General features: G+C 46.8%; 1 protein-coding gene across 1 annotated transcript in view; it reads right to left on the reverse strand.

The window, feature by feature from the left end:
- Positions 1-18,202, reverse strand: part of NLK (nemo like kinase) — a 253,763-nt gene that overhangs the window by 85,103 nt on the left and 150,458 nt on the right. Inside the window, exon 3 of the mRNA XM_063956046.1 lies at positions 886-941. Coding sequence (XP_063812116.1) covers positions 886-941 — 56 coding nt within the window. The remainder of the gene's footprint in view (positions 1-885; positions 942-18,202) is intronic.

An 18,202-nucleotide genomic window follows, 5' to 3' on the forward strand; every position in this document is an offset into this window, starting at 1 on the left:
TGAGACCACTGAAAATGAAAATTACGAGGCACACAAATTTGCAACAGTAGTGGTGAGCTTCTATTGTGACTTGCAAGGTATACAGGCATCCAACATGTCTACAAACAGCAGGCAGTTATAAGAGTAGACAGGTGCCAGGGCATTCCAATCCAGTGCCAACCATAATTTCTAGCTGGGCGTCATACATACACAATCATCACTGAATGGAGAATACAAGAGAGATTCAAAGTGAAACCTTCAAATCAAAATTCATTATGAAACCACAGGGGGAGGAGGTGGGATCTATTCAACACATGAACACAGACTTTGGTGAGGATCTCTCTTTTCTATTTTATAAAAAAATCAATAATAATACAGGTTGAGTATCCCATATCCAAATATTCCGAAACACGGAATATTCCGAAATACAGAATTTTTTGAGTGAGAGTGAGCTAGTGAAACCTTTGTTTTCGGATGGCTCAATGTACACAAACTTTATTTAATGCACAAAGTTATTAAACATATTGGCTAAAATTACCTTCAGGCTGTGTGTATAAGGTATATATGAAACATAAATGCATTCTGTGCTTAGACTTGGGTCCCATCGCCATGATATCTCATTATGGTATGCAATTATTCTAAAATACAGAAAAATCTGATATCCAAAATACTGCCGATTCCAAGCATTTTGGATAAGGGATACTCAACCTGTACTAGAAGCATTTACCTATAATGTTTAAATATAGTTTTCTCTAATATACTGAAAATGTGGATTTGACCAATCAATTAAAGACATTACAGATACTACAGATGTGTGACCAATATTAGCGAAAGGTTCCTTAGTTATCGTTTTTTTAAATGTACATTTCTGCTACACATTACCCACACCAGTCATATACAGGATACATTTCTTCAAAATAATCAATGTGAGGCGGCTGGAGAATATCAAGTGCGGAGAGTACCTGCAGAGAACAAGAGATGAAGTCACTAAAAAACTAAAAGGTATAAAAACCATATTCATATTAGATGAGGCACACATTCATGTGTATAAGAAGTGTTAGTTCAGATACTTTACAAGGGACAAATCAGCAATATAAAATCATCATATGAGGGGAATTCAATACATCTGACTGGTCGAATCAGCACAACAGCCGCACTTTCCAGACCCCCAATCTCACACAAAAGTGTTCGCAGCCCCATAGGGTAGTGAGCAATTCTGAGCTAAATTGTGATTTAGCCGGGCGGGCGAATTGTGTATGATATGCGGTGCTGCTGTCCGCTTTTAAACGCAGAAGCAACGGCAATTCACACCGACAATTGGAACTGAATCCCCCTTATATGTTTAACAATTCTGTAACAGGCAACAATGATATACAAAAAACAAACAATTAGGAGATTCCACTTTTGCCATTTTAGGGAGGCATGGCACTATTTAAGTTAATCTTATTAAGTAGCCACAAGGTTTACTTAAAAAAAAAAACAACAACAAAAAAACACAGAATCCCAGCTTTATTGGCTCATTCAGTAAGACTGCTTATGCAACAGAGTCCTGTACAAACCAGATTAGTTTAGCTGTGGCTGAGAGAGAAATTGTTCACCGCTTTTTTGTTTGCAGACTGTAAAAATAATAATAGTAGAACAGCAGAATATTCAAGATCAATATATTTGTTTTGTACAGTCAAGCAACACAATACAAAATATTGTACCACAGAAGACCATTTTACCTGCAAATCCATCAAATACACAACAGTATGCAGTCGGTTGCTTCAGTCACGTTAAACAGCCCATCTAGCAGTACCTAGTTGTAAGCGCATTTACCAACCACTGGAAGTTTTTGTGTTTGCCCCCCCCCCAACCCCACCCCCAAAAATACATCTGATTTACATCACTTTGTGAATAAGACGCACAAACAGACCATACTGATTAAAATGAAACAAATGAAATGCTATGCTACAGTGATTTCCTGGAAAACACTGTAATGCAATTTTGTTTGCAGATAGAGCCGCAGTTGCACACAGAATAAAATGATATGCATGTTGCATATCATTTTAATTAGAAGAGTCTGCTTGTGCGTCTTATTTGTGTAGCTATTTGAATAAGCCGCATTTTCGGCAACAAAAAATGATGCCCGATGTTAGTAGAGTTGCATGGGAATTGCCGGCTCACTCACGCTAGGCATCTTGTGGTGCATGTCGTATTGAGGCTAGATGTATGAGGACACATCTGTATATACATATACACACACACACACACACACACACACACACACACATACATTTTAGAACACTCATTTGAAAAATCAACAAAGGGTGCAAGATAACATGAGAAAGTATAAAATCAGAGAGCTTTCTCCTAAGTACAGATGGCAAGTCCTTATTTAGGACAGAAATGAGTAAAGTAGACCTCTCGGAGCCACAGACATTCTCAGACACACACAAATACACAAACCACCATGCAACAGGTGCCTACGTGGCTTGTACAGAGACAGACATTTCATCACCTGTACGGACACGAAGGATCATGAGGAACACATGTACAGTATATACAGTAGCACTCTATACGGAAAGCCACAAAGAAAGAAGATATGCTGCATATTTGGTTCTTCTAGACTTAAATCAAGAATAGCCCCAACAATAAAATCAATGCATTCTCTGCAGGGCTTAGTGATCCTAAGCTGGTCATACACTTGTCCGATATGGCCTCTTTTCACCCGATTCCGACGGATCGGGACGGCAAATCAGGTGAAAACTGGGCAAATTACAGGTGTTTGACATCTGATCCGATCCGATACGCAGTCCCGTGTGCATCGGGGCTAAGTCGGTGGTCGGACATGCTGCACATAGGATAAATCGGAATCGCAGCCATCAGGTACACATCGCGGTTAGTTTTTTTTTAGCACCTGCGATATATCGCATACGATTTCACGGATGTCTTCACTTGAGTGGCTTTTCTCTGGACCCTCCCACCCACCCACACAGTGGCAGCAGCAGCATGCGATAAATCGCATGTAAAAATGGCAATCAAGTACCAAATCGGATGGAAGCACTCCCGGGGAGCTGCCAGGGGAGTTCACGGGAAATCGGATCCGACTTGTGTCTCAGACAAGTCACAGTAATGTATGGGGGCCTTTAGTGCCACCTCCGCTAAAGATAACGCCACTATGCACAAGTAAAAAGTACATGGAAGTTCCTAGGTCCATTTGACCAAAAATTTTAAAGTTTTTACTGTAGCCCAGGTGTTGGCAGCCATTTGCAAGTGGTACTTAAAGATGTTTTCAGTGACCCCTGTGGGGTCTTGTCCCTTTCTTACTATGTACTGTGTGGCTCCTCCCCGCCTTACATAGGAGATTTTTGACAAGCTAGATCCTCTCCAAACTGAAGAGCCTAATGGTGGCCTCCATATCCAATAAACACTGGCTTATAGTCTGAATTGCAACCACCACCGCACAGCCCAAGCACCAAAAGGGGTGATCCAGCCCCCAATCTTAATTGAGATACAATCCCATAGCACTGCCCAGAGCGCCTGCATCCATTTATTACAAGTCTAAATATTATATATGCTGTCACAGTGCTGCCACTCCGAATTATTTATTTTTTTAGGCTTGTAATGTTGAATGTCAGGAACCCAAAGAGAAAAACATTGATTGCCACTGTCCTGGCTCAAATACATGTTTGTTTTGAGCACTTGTAATTTGGGATAGAACAATTGTTCATCCAACTACAATCAGAACTAAACCTATTGCTAAATAATTGTAATTAGCATTACCATAAACAAGTGGTAGAAGCAAGAACTGATAAAGAAACGTATGCTTTAAGTAGGGTACAAAATACACATTTTTATGCCGATCTGAATAAGGAGCCTAATTTCAGGCGTCATCAGAGAGAGTGAGGTAGGCACATCTCTACTTGTACAGAAATCCTTAAAAGTGGTACATGTCAGCAACAGTGCTGCATACCATGCACTTACTTCTTCATAGGAGCTGCACTGGTGTGCATGTAATAAGCGAGTCTACTCAGACAGAAACAATGCTGAGTACCGTACAATTACTGCTTCATAGGGGCTGCACTGGTGTACATGTAATAAGCAAGTATTCTCAGACAGCAACAATGCTGCGTACCATGCACTTACTGCTTCATAGGGGCTGCACTGGTGTGCATGTAATAAGCGGGTATTCTCAGACAGCAACAGTGCTGAGTACCATACAGTTACTGCTTCATAGGGGCTGCACTGGTGTGCATGTAATAATAAGAATTTACTTACCGATAATTCTATTTCTCGTAGTCCGTAGTGGATGCTGGGGACTCCGTCAGGACCATGGGGAATAGCGGCTCCGCAGGAGACAGGGCACAAAAGCAAGCTTTTAGGATCACATGGTGTGTACTGGCTCCTCCCCCTATGACCCTCCTCCAAGCCTCAGTTAGGTACTGTGCCCGGACGAGCGTACACAATAAGGAAGGATCTTGAATCCCGGGTAAGACTCATACCAGCCACACCAATCACACCGTACAACTTGTGATCTGAACCCAGTTAACAGTATGATAACAAAGAAGTAGCCTCTTAAAAAAGATGGCTCACAACAATAATAACCCGATTTTTGTAACAATAACTATGTACAAGTAATGCAGACAATCCGCACTTGGGATGGGCGCCCAGCATCCACTACGGACTACGAGAAATAGAATTATCGGTAAGTAAATTCTTATTTTCTCTAACGTCCTAGTGGATGCTGGGGACTCCGTCAGGACCATGGGGATTATACCAAAGCTCCCAAACGGGCGGGAGAGTGCGGATGACTCTGCAGCACCGAATGAGAGAACTCCAAGTCCTCTTTAGCCAGAGTATCAAATTTGTAAAATTTTACAAACGTGTTCTCCCCTGACCACGTAGCTGCTCGGCAAAGTTGTAATGCCGAGACCCCTCGGGCAGCCGCCCAAGATGAGCCCACCTTCCTTGTGGAGTGGGCTTTTACAGTTTTAGGCTGTGGCAGGCCTGCCACAGAATGTGCAAGTTGAATTGTGCTACAGATCCAACGAGCAATCGTCTGCTTAGACGCAGGAGCACCCATCTTGTTGGGTGCATACAAGATAAACAACGAGTCAGATTTTCTGACTCCAGCTGTCCTTGAAATATATATTTTCAATGCTCTGACAACGTCCAGTAACTTGGAGTCCTCCAAGTCGCTAGTAGCCGCAGGCACCACAATAGGCTGGTTCAAGTGAAAAGCCGAAACCACCTTAGGGAGAAAATGAGGACGTGTCCGCAGTTCTGCCCTGTCCGAATGGAAAATCAGATATGGGCTTTTGTACGATAAAGCCGCCAACTCTGAAACTCTCCTGGCTGAAGCCAGGGCCAATAGCATGGTTACTTTCCATGTAAGATACTTCAAATCTACCGATTTGAGAGGCTCAAACCAATGAGATTTGAGAAATTCCAAAACTACGTTTAGATCCCACGGTGCCACTGGAGGCACAATTGGGGGTTGTATATGTAGTACACCCTTGACAAAAGTTTGTACTTCAGGCACTGAAGCCAATTCTTTCTGGAAGAAGATTGATAAGGCCGAAATTTGAACTTTAATAGACCCCAATTTGAGGCCCATAGACAATCCTGCCTGCAGGAAATGTAGGAATCGACCCAATTGAAATTCTTCCGTTGGGGCCTTCTTGGCCTCACACCACGCAACATATTTTCTCCAAATGCGGTGATAATGTTGTGCGGTCACTTCCTTCCTAGCTTTAATCAAGGTAGGAATAACTTCCTCTGGAATGCCCTTTTCTTTTAGAATCCGGCATTCAACCGCCATGCCGTCAAACGCAGTCGCGGTAAGTCTTGGAACATACAAGGTCCCTGCTGAAGCAGATCCCTTCTTAGAGGTAGAGGCCACGGATCTTCCGTGAGCATCTCTTGAAGTTCCGGATACCAAGTTCTTCTTGGCCAATCCGGAGCCACTAGTATTGTTCTTACTCCCCTTTTCCGTATAATTCTCAGTACCTTTGGTATGAGAGGCAGAGGAGGAAACACATACACTGACTGGTACACCCACGGTGTTACCAGAGCGTCCACAGCTATTGCCTGAGGGTCTCTTGACCTGGCGCAATATCTGTCCAGTTTTTTGTTGAGGCGAGACGCCATCATGTCCACCTTTGGTTTTTCCCAATGGTTCACAATCATGTGGAAAACTTCCGGATGAAGTCCCCACTCTCCCGGGTGAAGGTCGTGTCTGCTGAGGAAGTCTGCTTCCCAGTTGTCCACTCCCGGGATGAACACTGCTGACCGTGCTATGACATGATTTTCCGCCCAGCGAAGAATCCTTGCAGCTTCTGTCATTGCTCTTCTGCTTCTCGTGCCGCCTTGTCTGTTTACGTGGGCGACTGCCGTGATGTTGTCCGACTGGATCAACACCGGCTGACCCTGAAGCAGCGGTTTCGCCAAGCTTAGAGCATTGTAGATCGCTCTTAGCTCTAGTATATTTATGTGAAGAGACGTCTCCAGGTTTGACCATACACCCTGGAAGTTTCTTCCCTGTGTGACTGCTCCCCAGCCCCGTAGGCTGGCATCCGTAGTCACCAGGACCCAGTCCTGTATGCCGAACCTGCGGCCCTCTAACAGATGGGCACTCTGCAACCACCACAGGAGAGACAACCTTGTCCTTGGTGACAGTGTTATCCGCTGATGCATGTGCAGATGCGATCCGGACCATTTGTCCAGCAGATCCCACTGAAATATTCGTGCATGGAATCTGCCGAATGGAATTGCTTCGTAAGAAGCCACCATCTTTCCCAGGACTCTTGTGCATTGATGTACTGACACATTTCCTGGTTTTAGGAGGTTCCTGACAAGTTCGGATAACTCCCTTGCTTTCTCCTCCGGGAGAAACACCTTTTTCTGAACCGTGTCCAGAATCATTCCCAGGAACAGCAGACGTGTTGTCGGGGACAATTGAGATTTTGGAAGATTCAGAATCCACCCGTGTTGTTGAAGCACTACTTGGGTTAGTGCTACACCGACTTCCAGCTGTTCTCTGGACTTTGCCCTTATCAGGAGATCGTCCAAGTAAGGGATAATTAATACGCCTTTTCTTCGTAGAAGAACCATCATTTCGGTCATTACCTTGGTAAAGACCCGAGGTGCCGTGGACAAACCAAACGGCAGCGTTTGAAACTGATAATGACAGTCTTGTATCACGAACCTGAGATACCCTTGGTGTGAGGGGTAAATTGGGACATGCAGATAAGCATCTTTTATGTCCAGGGACACCATGAAGTCCCCTTCTTCCAGATTCGCTATCACTGCTCTTAGTGACTCCATCTTGAACTTGAATTTCTGTATGTACAGGTTCAAGGATTTCAGATTTAGAATAGGTCTTACCGAACCGTCCGGCTTCGGTACCACAAATAGTGTGGAATAATACCCCTTTCCCTGTTGTAGGAGGGGTACCTTGACTATCACCTGCTGAGAATACAGCTTGTGAATGGCTTCCAATACCGTCGCCCTTTCTGAGGGAGACGTTGGTAAAGCAGACTTTAGGAAACGGCGAGAGGGAGATCTTTCGAATTCCAACATGTAACCCTGAGATACTATCTGCAGGATCCACGGGTCCACCTGTGAGCGAGCCCACTGATTGCTGAAAATCTTTAGTCGACCCCCCACCGCTCCTGAGTCCGCTTGTAAAGCCCCAGCGTCATGCTGATGGCTTTGTAGAACCCGGGGCGGGCTTCTGGTCCTGGGCAGGGGCTGCTTGCTGCCCTCTCTTACCCTTTCCTCTGCCTCGTGGCAGATAAGACTGTCCTTTTGCCCGCTTGTTTTTATAGGAGCGAAAGGACTGCGGCTGAAAAGACGGTGTCTTTTTCTGTTGGGAGGGGGTCTGAGGTAAAAAAGTGGATTTGCCGGCAGTTGCCGTGGCCACCAGATCCGATAGACCAACCCCAAATAATTCCTCTCCTTTATATGGCAATACTTCCATATGCCTTTTGGAATCCGCATCACCTGACCACTGTCGCGTCCATAAACTTCTTCTGGCAGATATGGACATCGCACTTACTCTCGATGCCAGAGTGCAAACATCCCTCTGAGCATCTCGCATATAAAGAAACGCATCCTTTAATTGCTCTAGAGTCAATAAAATACTGTCCCTATCCAGGGTATCAATATTTTCAGTCAGGGAATCCAACCACACTACCCCAGCACTGCACATCCAGGCTGAGGCTATTGCTGGTCGGAGTATAACACCAGTATGCGTGTATATACTCTTCAGGGTAGTTTCCAGCCTCCTATCTGCTGGATCCTTGAGGGTGGCCGTATCTGGAGACGGCAACGCCACTTGTTTTGATAAACGTGTGAGCGCTTTATCCACCCTAGGGGGTGTTTCCCAGCGCGCCCTAACCTCTGGTGGGAAAGGGTATAATGCCAATAACTTCTTAGAAATTAGCAGTTTTCTATCTGGGTTAACCCACGCTTCATCACACACGTCATTCAATTCCTCTGATTCTGGAAAAGCTACAGGTAGTTTTTTCACCCCCCACATAATACCCCTTTTTGAGGTACCTGCAGTATCAGAGATCTGCAAAGCCTCCTTCATTGCCGTGATCATATAACGTGTGGCCCTATTGGAAAATATGTTTGTTTCTTCACCGTCGACACTAGATTCATCTGTGTCGGTACCTGTGTCGACTGACTGAGGTAAGGGACGTTTTACAGCCCCTGACGGTGTCTGAGACGCCTGAGCAGGTACTAACTGGTTTTTCGGCCGTCTCATTTCGTCAACTGACTTTTGTAATGTACTAACATTATCACGTAATTCCATAATTAAAGCCATCCATTCCGGTGTCGACTCCCTAGGGGGTGACATCACCATTACCGGCAATTGCTCCGCCTCCACACCAACATCGTCCTCATACATGTCGACACACACGTACCGACACACAGCAGACACACAGGGAATGCTCTTATCGAAGACAGGACCCCACTAGCCCTTTGGGGAGACAGAGGGAGAGTTTGCCAGCACACACCAAAAGCGCTATAAAATGTATATAAACAACCCTAAAAGGTGTTGTTTTTGTTATAAGCGCTTTAAATATATAAATATCGCCAAAATATGCCCCCCTTCTCTTTGTTACCCTGTTTCTGTAGTGCAGTGCAGGGGAGAGTCCTGGGAGCCTTCCTCACAGCGGAGCTGAGCAGGAAAATGGCGCTGTGTGCTGAGGAGAATAAGCCCCGCCCCCTATCCGGCGGGCTTTTCTCCCGGGTTTTGAGATATCTGGCCTGGGTTAAATACATACATATAGCCTCAATGGCTATATGTGATGTATTCTTTGCCATCAAAGGTATTAAATATTGCTGCCCAGGGCGCCCGCAGCAGCGCCTGCACCCTCCGTGACCGTTCAGTGTGAAGTGTGTAGCAACAATGGCGCACAGCTGCAGTGCTGTGCGCTACCTTCATGAAGGCTGAAGAGCCTTCTGCCGCCTGTTTCCGGACCCTCGATCTTCAGCATCTGTAAGGGGGATCGGCGGCGCGGCTCCGGGACGAACCCCAGGGTGACCTGTGTTCCGACTCCCTCTGAAGCTATGTCCAGTAGCCTAAGACTCCAATCCATCCTGCACGCAGGTGAGTTGAAAATCTCTCCCCTAAGTCCCTCGATGCAGTGAGCCTGTTGCCAGCAGGACTCACTGAAAATAATAAACCTAAAAACTTTTTCTAAGCAGCTCTTTAGGAGAGCCACCTAGATTGCACCCTGCTCGGACGGGCACAAAAACCTAACTGAGGCTTGGAGGAGGGTCATAGGGGGAGGAGCCAGTACACACCATGTGATCCTAAAAGCTTGCTTTTGTGCCCTGTCTCCTGCGGAGCCGCTATTCCCCATGGTCCTGACGGAGTCCCCAGCATCCACTAGGACGTTAGAGAAAAGCGGGTATTCTCAGACAGCAACAGTGCTGAGTACCATACAGTTACTGCTTCATAGCACTGGTGTGCCTGTTGTAAGTGGGTATTCTCAAACAGCAACAGTGCTGAGTACCATACAGTTACTGCTTCATAGCACTGGTGTGCATGTAATAAGCGGGTATTCTCAGACAGCAACAGTGCTGAGTACCATACAGTTACTGCTTCATAGCACTGGTGTGCCTGTTGTAAGTGGGTATTCTCAGACAGCAACAGTGCTGAGTACCATACAGTTATTGCTTCATAGCACTGGTGTGACTGTTCTAAGTGGGTATTCTCAGACTGCAACAGTCAAAGATGACCAAACACTTAAATAGGATCGCGCCACATTCCTCACTGCACTGCTGTTTTCTCAGTGGTCTTACTTCATACTAGTCCTTAACATATTCAAAGTCATTATGTCATTCACTACTTAGGTGGTAAATATTACAGTTTCTATTCCTGAAAAGCTCTCTGGAAACACTTATGGTTTATTGATCCACGCCACACTGTTGCTGCTTATTGATAAGGACGGTCGGTTATTAATATTGATAGGTCTACACAAACTAAAGACTATTTGATTGGACAATATATTCTCTTCTCAGGTAATTGATTACCGTACAATCTCTTCCAGATTAATTTTGTTGCCGAATGTCCCCGGAAGCTGATCGCCTTCAGCCCTTCCACAGGCAATGCAGGAGTAGATATAGTGGATGAATAATGTTATCTGCCAGGTACAGTTTAACAGAATTACTGTAAAACTGTTATGGCCTATTAGTGTTTATCTGGATTTAGTATCAGCAGCACATACTTTGGTTATTTCTTTTTGCAATACAGTACATTCAATGTTTGCTTTACACATTTAGGTGTACACACCTAGCGCTTATTGGGGGTAATTCCAAGTTGATCGCAGCAGGAATTCTGTTAGCAATTGGGCAAAACCATGTGCACTGCAGGGGAGGCAGATATAACATGTGCAGAGAGAGTTAGATTTGGGTGTGGTGTGTTCAATCTGCAATCTAATTTTCAGTGTAAAAATAAAGCAGCCAGTATCTACCCTGCACAGAAATAAAATAACTCACCCAAATCTAACTCTCTCTGCAAATGTTATATCTGCCTCACCTGCAGTGCACATGGTTTTGCCCAACTGCTAAAAAATTTCCTGCTGCGATCAACTTGGAATTACCCCCTTTGTTCTAGAGATCCAGTGGTCCCATTGAAGTGCAGCTGTTTGTGCAATTAAATTTTACAGTGGTTTTAGTATGGGAGTTCTCGCCGGCATCCCGCCTCTAGTAGTTTGTCCATTTACCTCGCTCATTATAGACTGATGATTCTCAATAATAAATGTACCCAATTTTTTGTGCTTCAGATCATTACAGGTTTATTGTTTTATAATTGTTAGGATTTAATAATTTGTTAAGTAAGCATTTAAAAGCACACGGCACTCCCAGATTGACATTGGTGACAAAAGGAGGTGAATGTGTGTACATGCAAGTACCAGCCTTTTTCCTAGGTTCCGAGAATCTGACATGTCTTAAGCTGGGTACACACAACGTCGTTCACAGACATATCGCATCAGCCCTGCAGCACAGCTGACTACTGATATATCGGCGCATCGTGCTGTGGGTACAGGTGGGCTGCAGATCGCAGATGCACTTGCTGCAGAGGCTCCCTGTGTAGGACATCCCAACTGAGAGAGCATACGTAAATACCCACCCAGTTGTGACATCAAGCACAATACATTGGGACGACGATCGGTAAGTGTGTATGCACAAGTCAGCAGATCGTCTGGATGGCCAATCTGTCAGCCTAGCGTGCACCCAACATTAGTCACTTGAATTAAATAAATATAACTTTCTTAATGTCAGTTTAGCATTTGTGTACTAGAGCTGAACAGATGAAGACCCACCCCCTCCCAGCTCTCAGTCGCTGCTAGGGAAAGGAGGGCAGATGGGAGAGGTCTAAGGAGAAAGATGACAAGTTGCATGGCAGAGGAGGGGTCTCGTGAGAGAGGGGACAGGGTGGCAGGACAGAGGGGGTTGATCCATCTGAAGTAGTCCAATTTTGAATATTCGGTTTCTTGAACATTTTTACAACTCTCATTTTAATGTCAGTTATCTTCTCTCTGGGGTCGATTTAATTCACCGACAGTTGAATAGCACCGGGAATGAGCTCCCAGCACTATTCAATTCAACTCAAGTTAAGTCGGCGAAGGCCCGTTCTCCCGGACTTAACAGGTTGAATTGTCGGGAGAACGGGCATTCTCCGACTTAACTCCCCGCCGTGATGCTGATTCCTGACAGAATCAGCCTCGCGCCGGCCGCGCGGCAGCACTTTTGTCAGATTTCTTCTCTCGTCCCCCAGGGGTGAGAGAAGAATTCCCGACAATTGAGTGACACTTGGCGCTGTACTGAATAGCGCCAGGAGATAACTCCCGGCGCTATTCAACTGTCTGTGAATTGAATCGACCCCTATATGCCAGTAGTTCAAAAATAAGAATTTACTCACCGGTAATTCTATTTCTCGTAGTCCGTAGTGGATGCTGGGTACTCCGTAAGGACCATGGGGAATAGACGGGCTCCGCAGGAGACTGGGCACTCTTAAAAGAAAGATTAGGTACTATATCTGGTGTGCACTGGCTCCTCCCTCTATGCCCCTCCTCCAGACCTTAGTTAAGGAAACTGTCCCCGGAAGAGCTGACATTACTAGGAAAGGATTTGGAATCCCGGGTAAGACTCATACCAGCCACACCAATCACACTGTACAACTTGTGATAACTAAACCCAGTTAACAGTATGAACAATAACTGAGCCTCATTCAACAGATGGCTCATAACAATAACCCTTTAGTTAAGCAATAACTATATACATGTATTGCAGAAAATCCGCACTTGGGACGGGCTCCCAGCATCCACTACGGACTACGAGAAATAGAATTACCGGTGAGTAAATTCTTATTTTCTCTGACGTCCTAGTGGATGCTGGGTACTCCGTAAGGACCATGGGGATTATACCAAAGCTCCCAAACGGGCGGGAGAGTGCGGATGACTCTGCAGCACCGAATGAGCAAACTCAAGGTCCTCCTCAGCCAGGGTATCAAACTTGTAGAATTTAGCAAAAGTGTTTGATCCCGACCAAGTAGCAGCTCGGCAAAGCTGTAAAGCCGAGACCCCTCGGGCAGCCGCCCAAGAAGAGCCCACCTTCCTCGTGGAATGATTTAGGATGCGGCAGTCCAGCCGCAGAATGTGCAAGTTGAATCGTGCTACAGATCCAGCGAGCAATATAGTCTGCTTGGAAGCAGGAGCACCCAGCTTGTTGGGTGCATGCAGGATAAACAGCGAGTCAGTTTTTCTGACTCTAGCCGTGATGGAAACATAGATTTTCAGGGCCCGGACTACGTCCAGCAACTTGGAATCCTCCAAGTCCCGAGTAGCCGCAGGCACCACAATAGGTTGTTTCAAATGAAACGCTGATACCACCTTTGGGAGAAATTGGGGACGAGTCCTCAATTCTGCCCTGTCCATATGGAAGATCAGATAAGGGCTTTTACATGACAAAGCCGCCAATTCTGACACACGCCTAGCCGAAGCCAAGGCCAAAAGCATGACCACTTTCCACGTGAGATACTTCAACTCCACGGTCTGAAGTGGCTCAAACCAATGTGATTTTAGGAAATCCAACACTACGTTGAGATCCCAAGGTGCCACTGAAGGCACAAAAGGGGGCTGAATATGCAGCACTCCCTTAACAAACGTCTGAACTTCAGGCAGTGAAGCCAGTTCTTTTTGAAAGAAAATAGACAGGGCCGAAATCTGGACTTTAATGGATCCCAATTTTAGGCCCATAGTCACTCCTGACTGTAGGAAGTGCAGAAATCGACCCAGCTGAAATTCCTCTGTTTCGGGCATTCATGGCCTCACACCACGCCACATATTTTCGCCATATGCGGTGATAATGTTTTGCAGTCACATCCTTCTTAACTTTAATCAGCGTAGGAATGACTTCAACCGGAATGCCCTTTTCCATCAGGATCCGGCGTTCAACCGCCATGCCGTCAAACGCAGCCGCAGTAAGTCTTGGAACAGACAGAGCCCCTGCTGTAGCAGGTCCTGTCAGAGCGGCAGAGGCCAAGGGTCCTCTGAGATCATTTCTTGTAGTTCCGGGTACCAAGTTCTTCTTGGCCAATCCGGAACGATGAGTATAGTTCTTACTCCTCTCTTTCTTATTATCCTCCGTACCTTTGGTATGAGAGGAAGAGGAGGGAACACATAAACCGACTGGTACACCCACGGCGTCACTAGAGCGTCCACAGCTATCGCCTGAGGGTCCCTTGACCTGGCGCAATATCTTTTTAGCTTTTTGTTGAGGTGGGACGCCATCATGTCCACCTGTGGCCTTTCCCAACGATTTACAATCAGCTGGAAGACTTCTGGATGAAGTCCCCACTCTCCCGGGTGGAGGTCGTGCCTGCTGAGGAAGTCTGCTTCCCAGTTGTCCACTCCCGGAATGAACACTGCTGACAGTGCTATAACGTGATTTTCCGCCCATCGGAGAATCCTTGTGGCTTCTGCCATTGCCATCCTGCTTCTTGTGCCGCCCTGTCGGTTTACATGGGCGACCGCCGTGATGTTGTCTGACTGAATCAGCACCGGCTGGTTTTGAAGCAGGGGTTTTGCTTGACTTAGGGCATTGTAAATGGCCCTTAATTCCAGAATATTTATGTGTAGGGAAGTCTCCTGACTTGACCACTGTCCTTGGAAGTTTCTTCCCTGAGTGACTGCCCCCCAACCACAGTAGAGACACCCTGGCCCTTGGGGACAGGGTGAGCAACTGATGCATCTGAAGATGCGATCCGGACCATTTGTCCAACAGATCCCACTGAAAGATCCTTGCATGGAACCTGCCGAAGGGAATTGCTTCGTAAGAAGCTACCATCTTTCCCAGGATTCGCGTGCAGTGATGCACCGATACCTGTTTTGGTTTCAGGAGATTCCTGACCAGAGATGACAATTCCTGGGCCTTCTCCGCAGGGAGAAACACCTTCTTTTGTTCTGTATCCAGGATCATGCCCAAGAACAATAGACGTGTCGCAGGAATCAGCTGCGACTTTGGTATGTTCAGAATCCTGCCGTGTTGTTGCAGCACTTCCCGAGATAGTGCTACGCTGGCTAAGAACTGTTCCTTGGACCTCGCCTTTATCAGGAGATCGTCCAAGTACGGGATAATTATAACTCCCCTCCTCCGAAGGAGTATCATCATTTCGGCCATTACCTTGGTAAATACCCTTGGTGCCGTTGAGAGACCAAACGGCAACGTCTGGAATTGGTAATGACAGTCCTGTACCACAAACCTGAGGTACTCCTGGTGAGGTGGGTAAATGGGGATATGCAGGTATGCATCCTTGATGTCCAATGATACCATAAAATCCCCCTCTTCCAGGCTTGCGATAACCGCCCTGAGCGATTCCATTTTGAACTTGAACTTCCTCAGATAAGTGTTCAAGGATTTTAAATTTTGAATGGGTCTTACCGAACCGTCCGGTTTTGGTACCACAAACATTGTGGAATAGTAACCCCGTCCCTGTTGAAGGAGGGGAACCTTGATTATCACGTGCTGAAGGTACAGCTTGTGAATAGCCGCCAGCACTACCTCCCTTTCCCTGGGAGCAGTTGGCAGAGCTGATTTGAGGTAACGGCGAGGGGGAGACGCCTCGAACTCCAACATGTATCCCTGAGATACCACTTGTAGGGCCCAGGGATCCACCTGTGAGCGAACCCACTGGTTGCTGAAGTTCCGGAGCCGGGCCCCCACCGCACCAGGCTCCGCCTGTGGAGCCCCAGCGTCATGCGGTGGACTTAGAGGAAGCGGGGGAGGACTTTTGTTCCTGGGAACTGGCTGTCTGATGCAGCTTCTTTCCTCTACCCCTGCCTCTGGGCAGAAAGGAAGCGCCTCTGACACGCTTGCCTTTCTGAGGCCGAAAGGACTGTACCTGATAATACGGTGCTTTCTTTGGTTGTGAGGGAACGTAGGGTAGAAAAGTCGATTTTCCAGCTGTTGCTGTGGAAACCAGGTCCGAGAGACCGTCCCCAAACAATTCCTCACCCTTATAAGGCAAAACCTCCATGTGCCTTTTAGAATCAGCATCACCTGTCCACTGCCGAGTCCATAATACTCTCCTGGCAGAAATGGACATTGCATTAATTCCCGATGCCAGTCGGCAAATATCCCTCTGTGCATCTCTCATATATAAGACTACGTCCTTTATATGGTCTGTGGTTAGTAAAATAGTATCCCTGTCGAGTGTATCAATGTTATCTGACAGGGTGTCGGACCAAGCTGCAGCAGCACTACACATCCATGCTGACGCAATAGCAGGTCTCAGTATAGTACCTGAGTGCGTATATACAGACTTCAGGATAGCTTCCTGCTTTCTATCTGCAGGCTCCTTTAAGGCGGCCGTATCCTGAGACGGCAGTGCCACCTTTTTTGATAAGCGTGTGAGCGCTTTGTCCACCCTAGGGGATGTTGCCCAACGTAGCCTATCCGTTGGCGGGAAAGGGTACGCCATCAGTAACTTCTTAGGAATTACCAGTTTTTTTTATCAGGGGAACACCACGCTTCTTCACACAATTCATTTAACTCCTCAGATGGGGGAAAAGTCACTGGAAGCTTTTTCTCCGCAAACATAATACCCTTTTTAACGGTAACGGGGTCAGTGTCAGAAATGTTCAATACATTTTTCATTGCCGTAATCATGCATCGGATGGCCTTTGCGGACTGTACATTTGTCTCATCCTCGTCGACACTGGAGTCAGACTCCGTGTCGACATCTGTGTCTGCCATCTGAGGTAGCGGGCGTTTTTGAGCCCCTGATGGCCTCTGAGACGCCTGGGCAGGTGCGGGCTGAGATGCCGGCTGTCCCAAGGCTGTCACGTCATCCAACCGTTTATGTATGGAGTTGACACTGTCGGTTAAAACCTTCCACATATCCATCCACTCCAGTGTCGGCCCCGTAGGGGGCGACATCACACTTATCGGCTCTTGCTCCGCATCCACGTAACCCTCCTCATCAAACATGTTGACACAGCCGTACCGACACCGCACACACACAGGGAAATTGCTCTGACTGAGGACAGGACCCCACTAAGTCCTTTGTGGAGACAGAGAGAGATTATGCCAGCACACACCAGAGCGCTATATAACAGGGATGTACACTATAATCAGTGATTTTTCCCCTATAGCAGCTTATATACACAGTATTGCGCCTAAATTTATGTGCCCCCCCTCTCTTTTTTACCCTTAAAGTCTGGAACTGCAGGGGAGAATCTGGTGAGCGTCCTTCCAGCGGAGCTGTGAAGATAAAATGGCGCTGGTGTGCTGAGGAAGATAGCCCCGCCCCCTCAGCGGCGGGCTTCTCCCGCGTTTTTAAATGTATAATGGCGGGGGTTAATGCACATATACAGTTTTTTAGACTGTATTATGTGCTATTCGCCACATAAGGTAATCTAATTGCTGCCCAGGGCGCCCCCCCCCAGCGCCCTGCACCCATCAGTGACCGGAGTGTGTGGTGTGCAGAGGGAGCAATGGCGCACAGCTGCAGTGCTGTGCGCTACCTTAATGAAGACCGGCGTCTTCAGCCGCCAATTTCCAACTTCTCTTCGTTCTTCTGGCTCTGCAAGGGGGACGGCAGCGCGGCTCCGGGACCGGACGACCGAGGACTGGGCCTGTGTTCGATCCCTCTGGAGCTAATGGTGTCCAGTAGCCTAAGAAGCCCAAGCTAGCTGCAAGCAGGTAGGTTCGCTTCTCTCCCCTCAGTCCCACGTAGCAGTGAGTCTGTTGCCAGCAGATCTCACTGAAAATAAAAAACCTAACAAATACTTTCTTTTCTAGGAAGCTCAGGAGAGCCCCTAGGGTGCATCCAGCTCTGGCCGGGCACAGATTCTAACTGAGGTCTGGAGGAGGGGCATAGAGGGAGGAGCCAGTGCACACCAGATATAGTACCTAAGAGTGCCCAGTCTCCTGCGGAGCCCGTCTATTCCCCATGGTCCTTACGGAGTACCCAGCATCCACTAGGACGTCAGAGAAATAAATATTTTTCTTTTACTCACGTCCTTTTAGAAATGGCAGCCACACTGGGCTCCATTCAATTCAACGCAAAATGAATAGCTCTGGGAAGATGGTCCTTGAGCTATTCAATTCAGCGCACTAAGTCAAAGAACGCCCGTACTCGCGGACTAAACAGGGTTTTTAGTCGCAAGAAAAGGCTCTTTCTGACTAAAGTGCCTCGCCGCGATGCTGTTTGCCCAGA

The sequence above is a fragment of the Pseudophryne corroboree genome, chromosome 2 (assembly GCF_028390025.1).
Source record: "Pseudophryne corroboree isolate aPseCor3 chromosome 2, aPseCor3.hap2, whole genome shotgun sequence".
Classification (NCBI taxonomy): Eukaryota; Metazoa; Chordata; class Amphibia; order Anura; family Myobatrachidae; genus Pseudophryne; species Pseudophryne corroboree.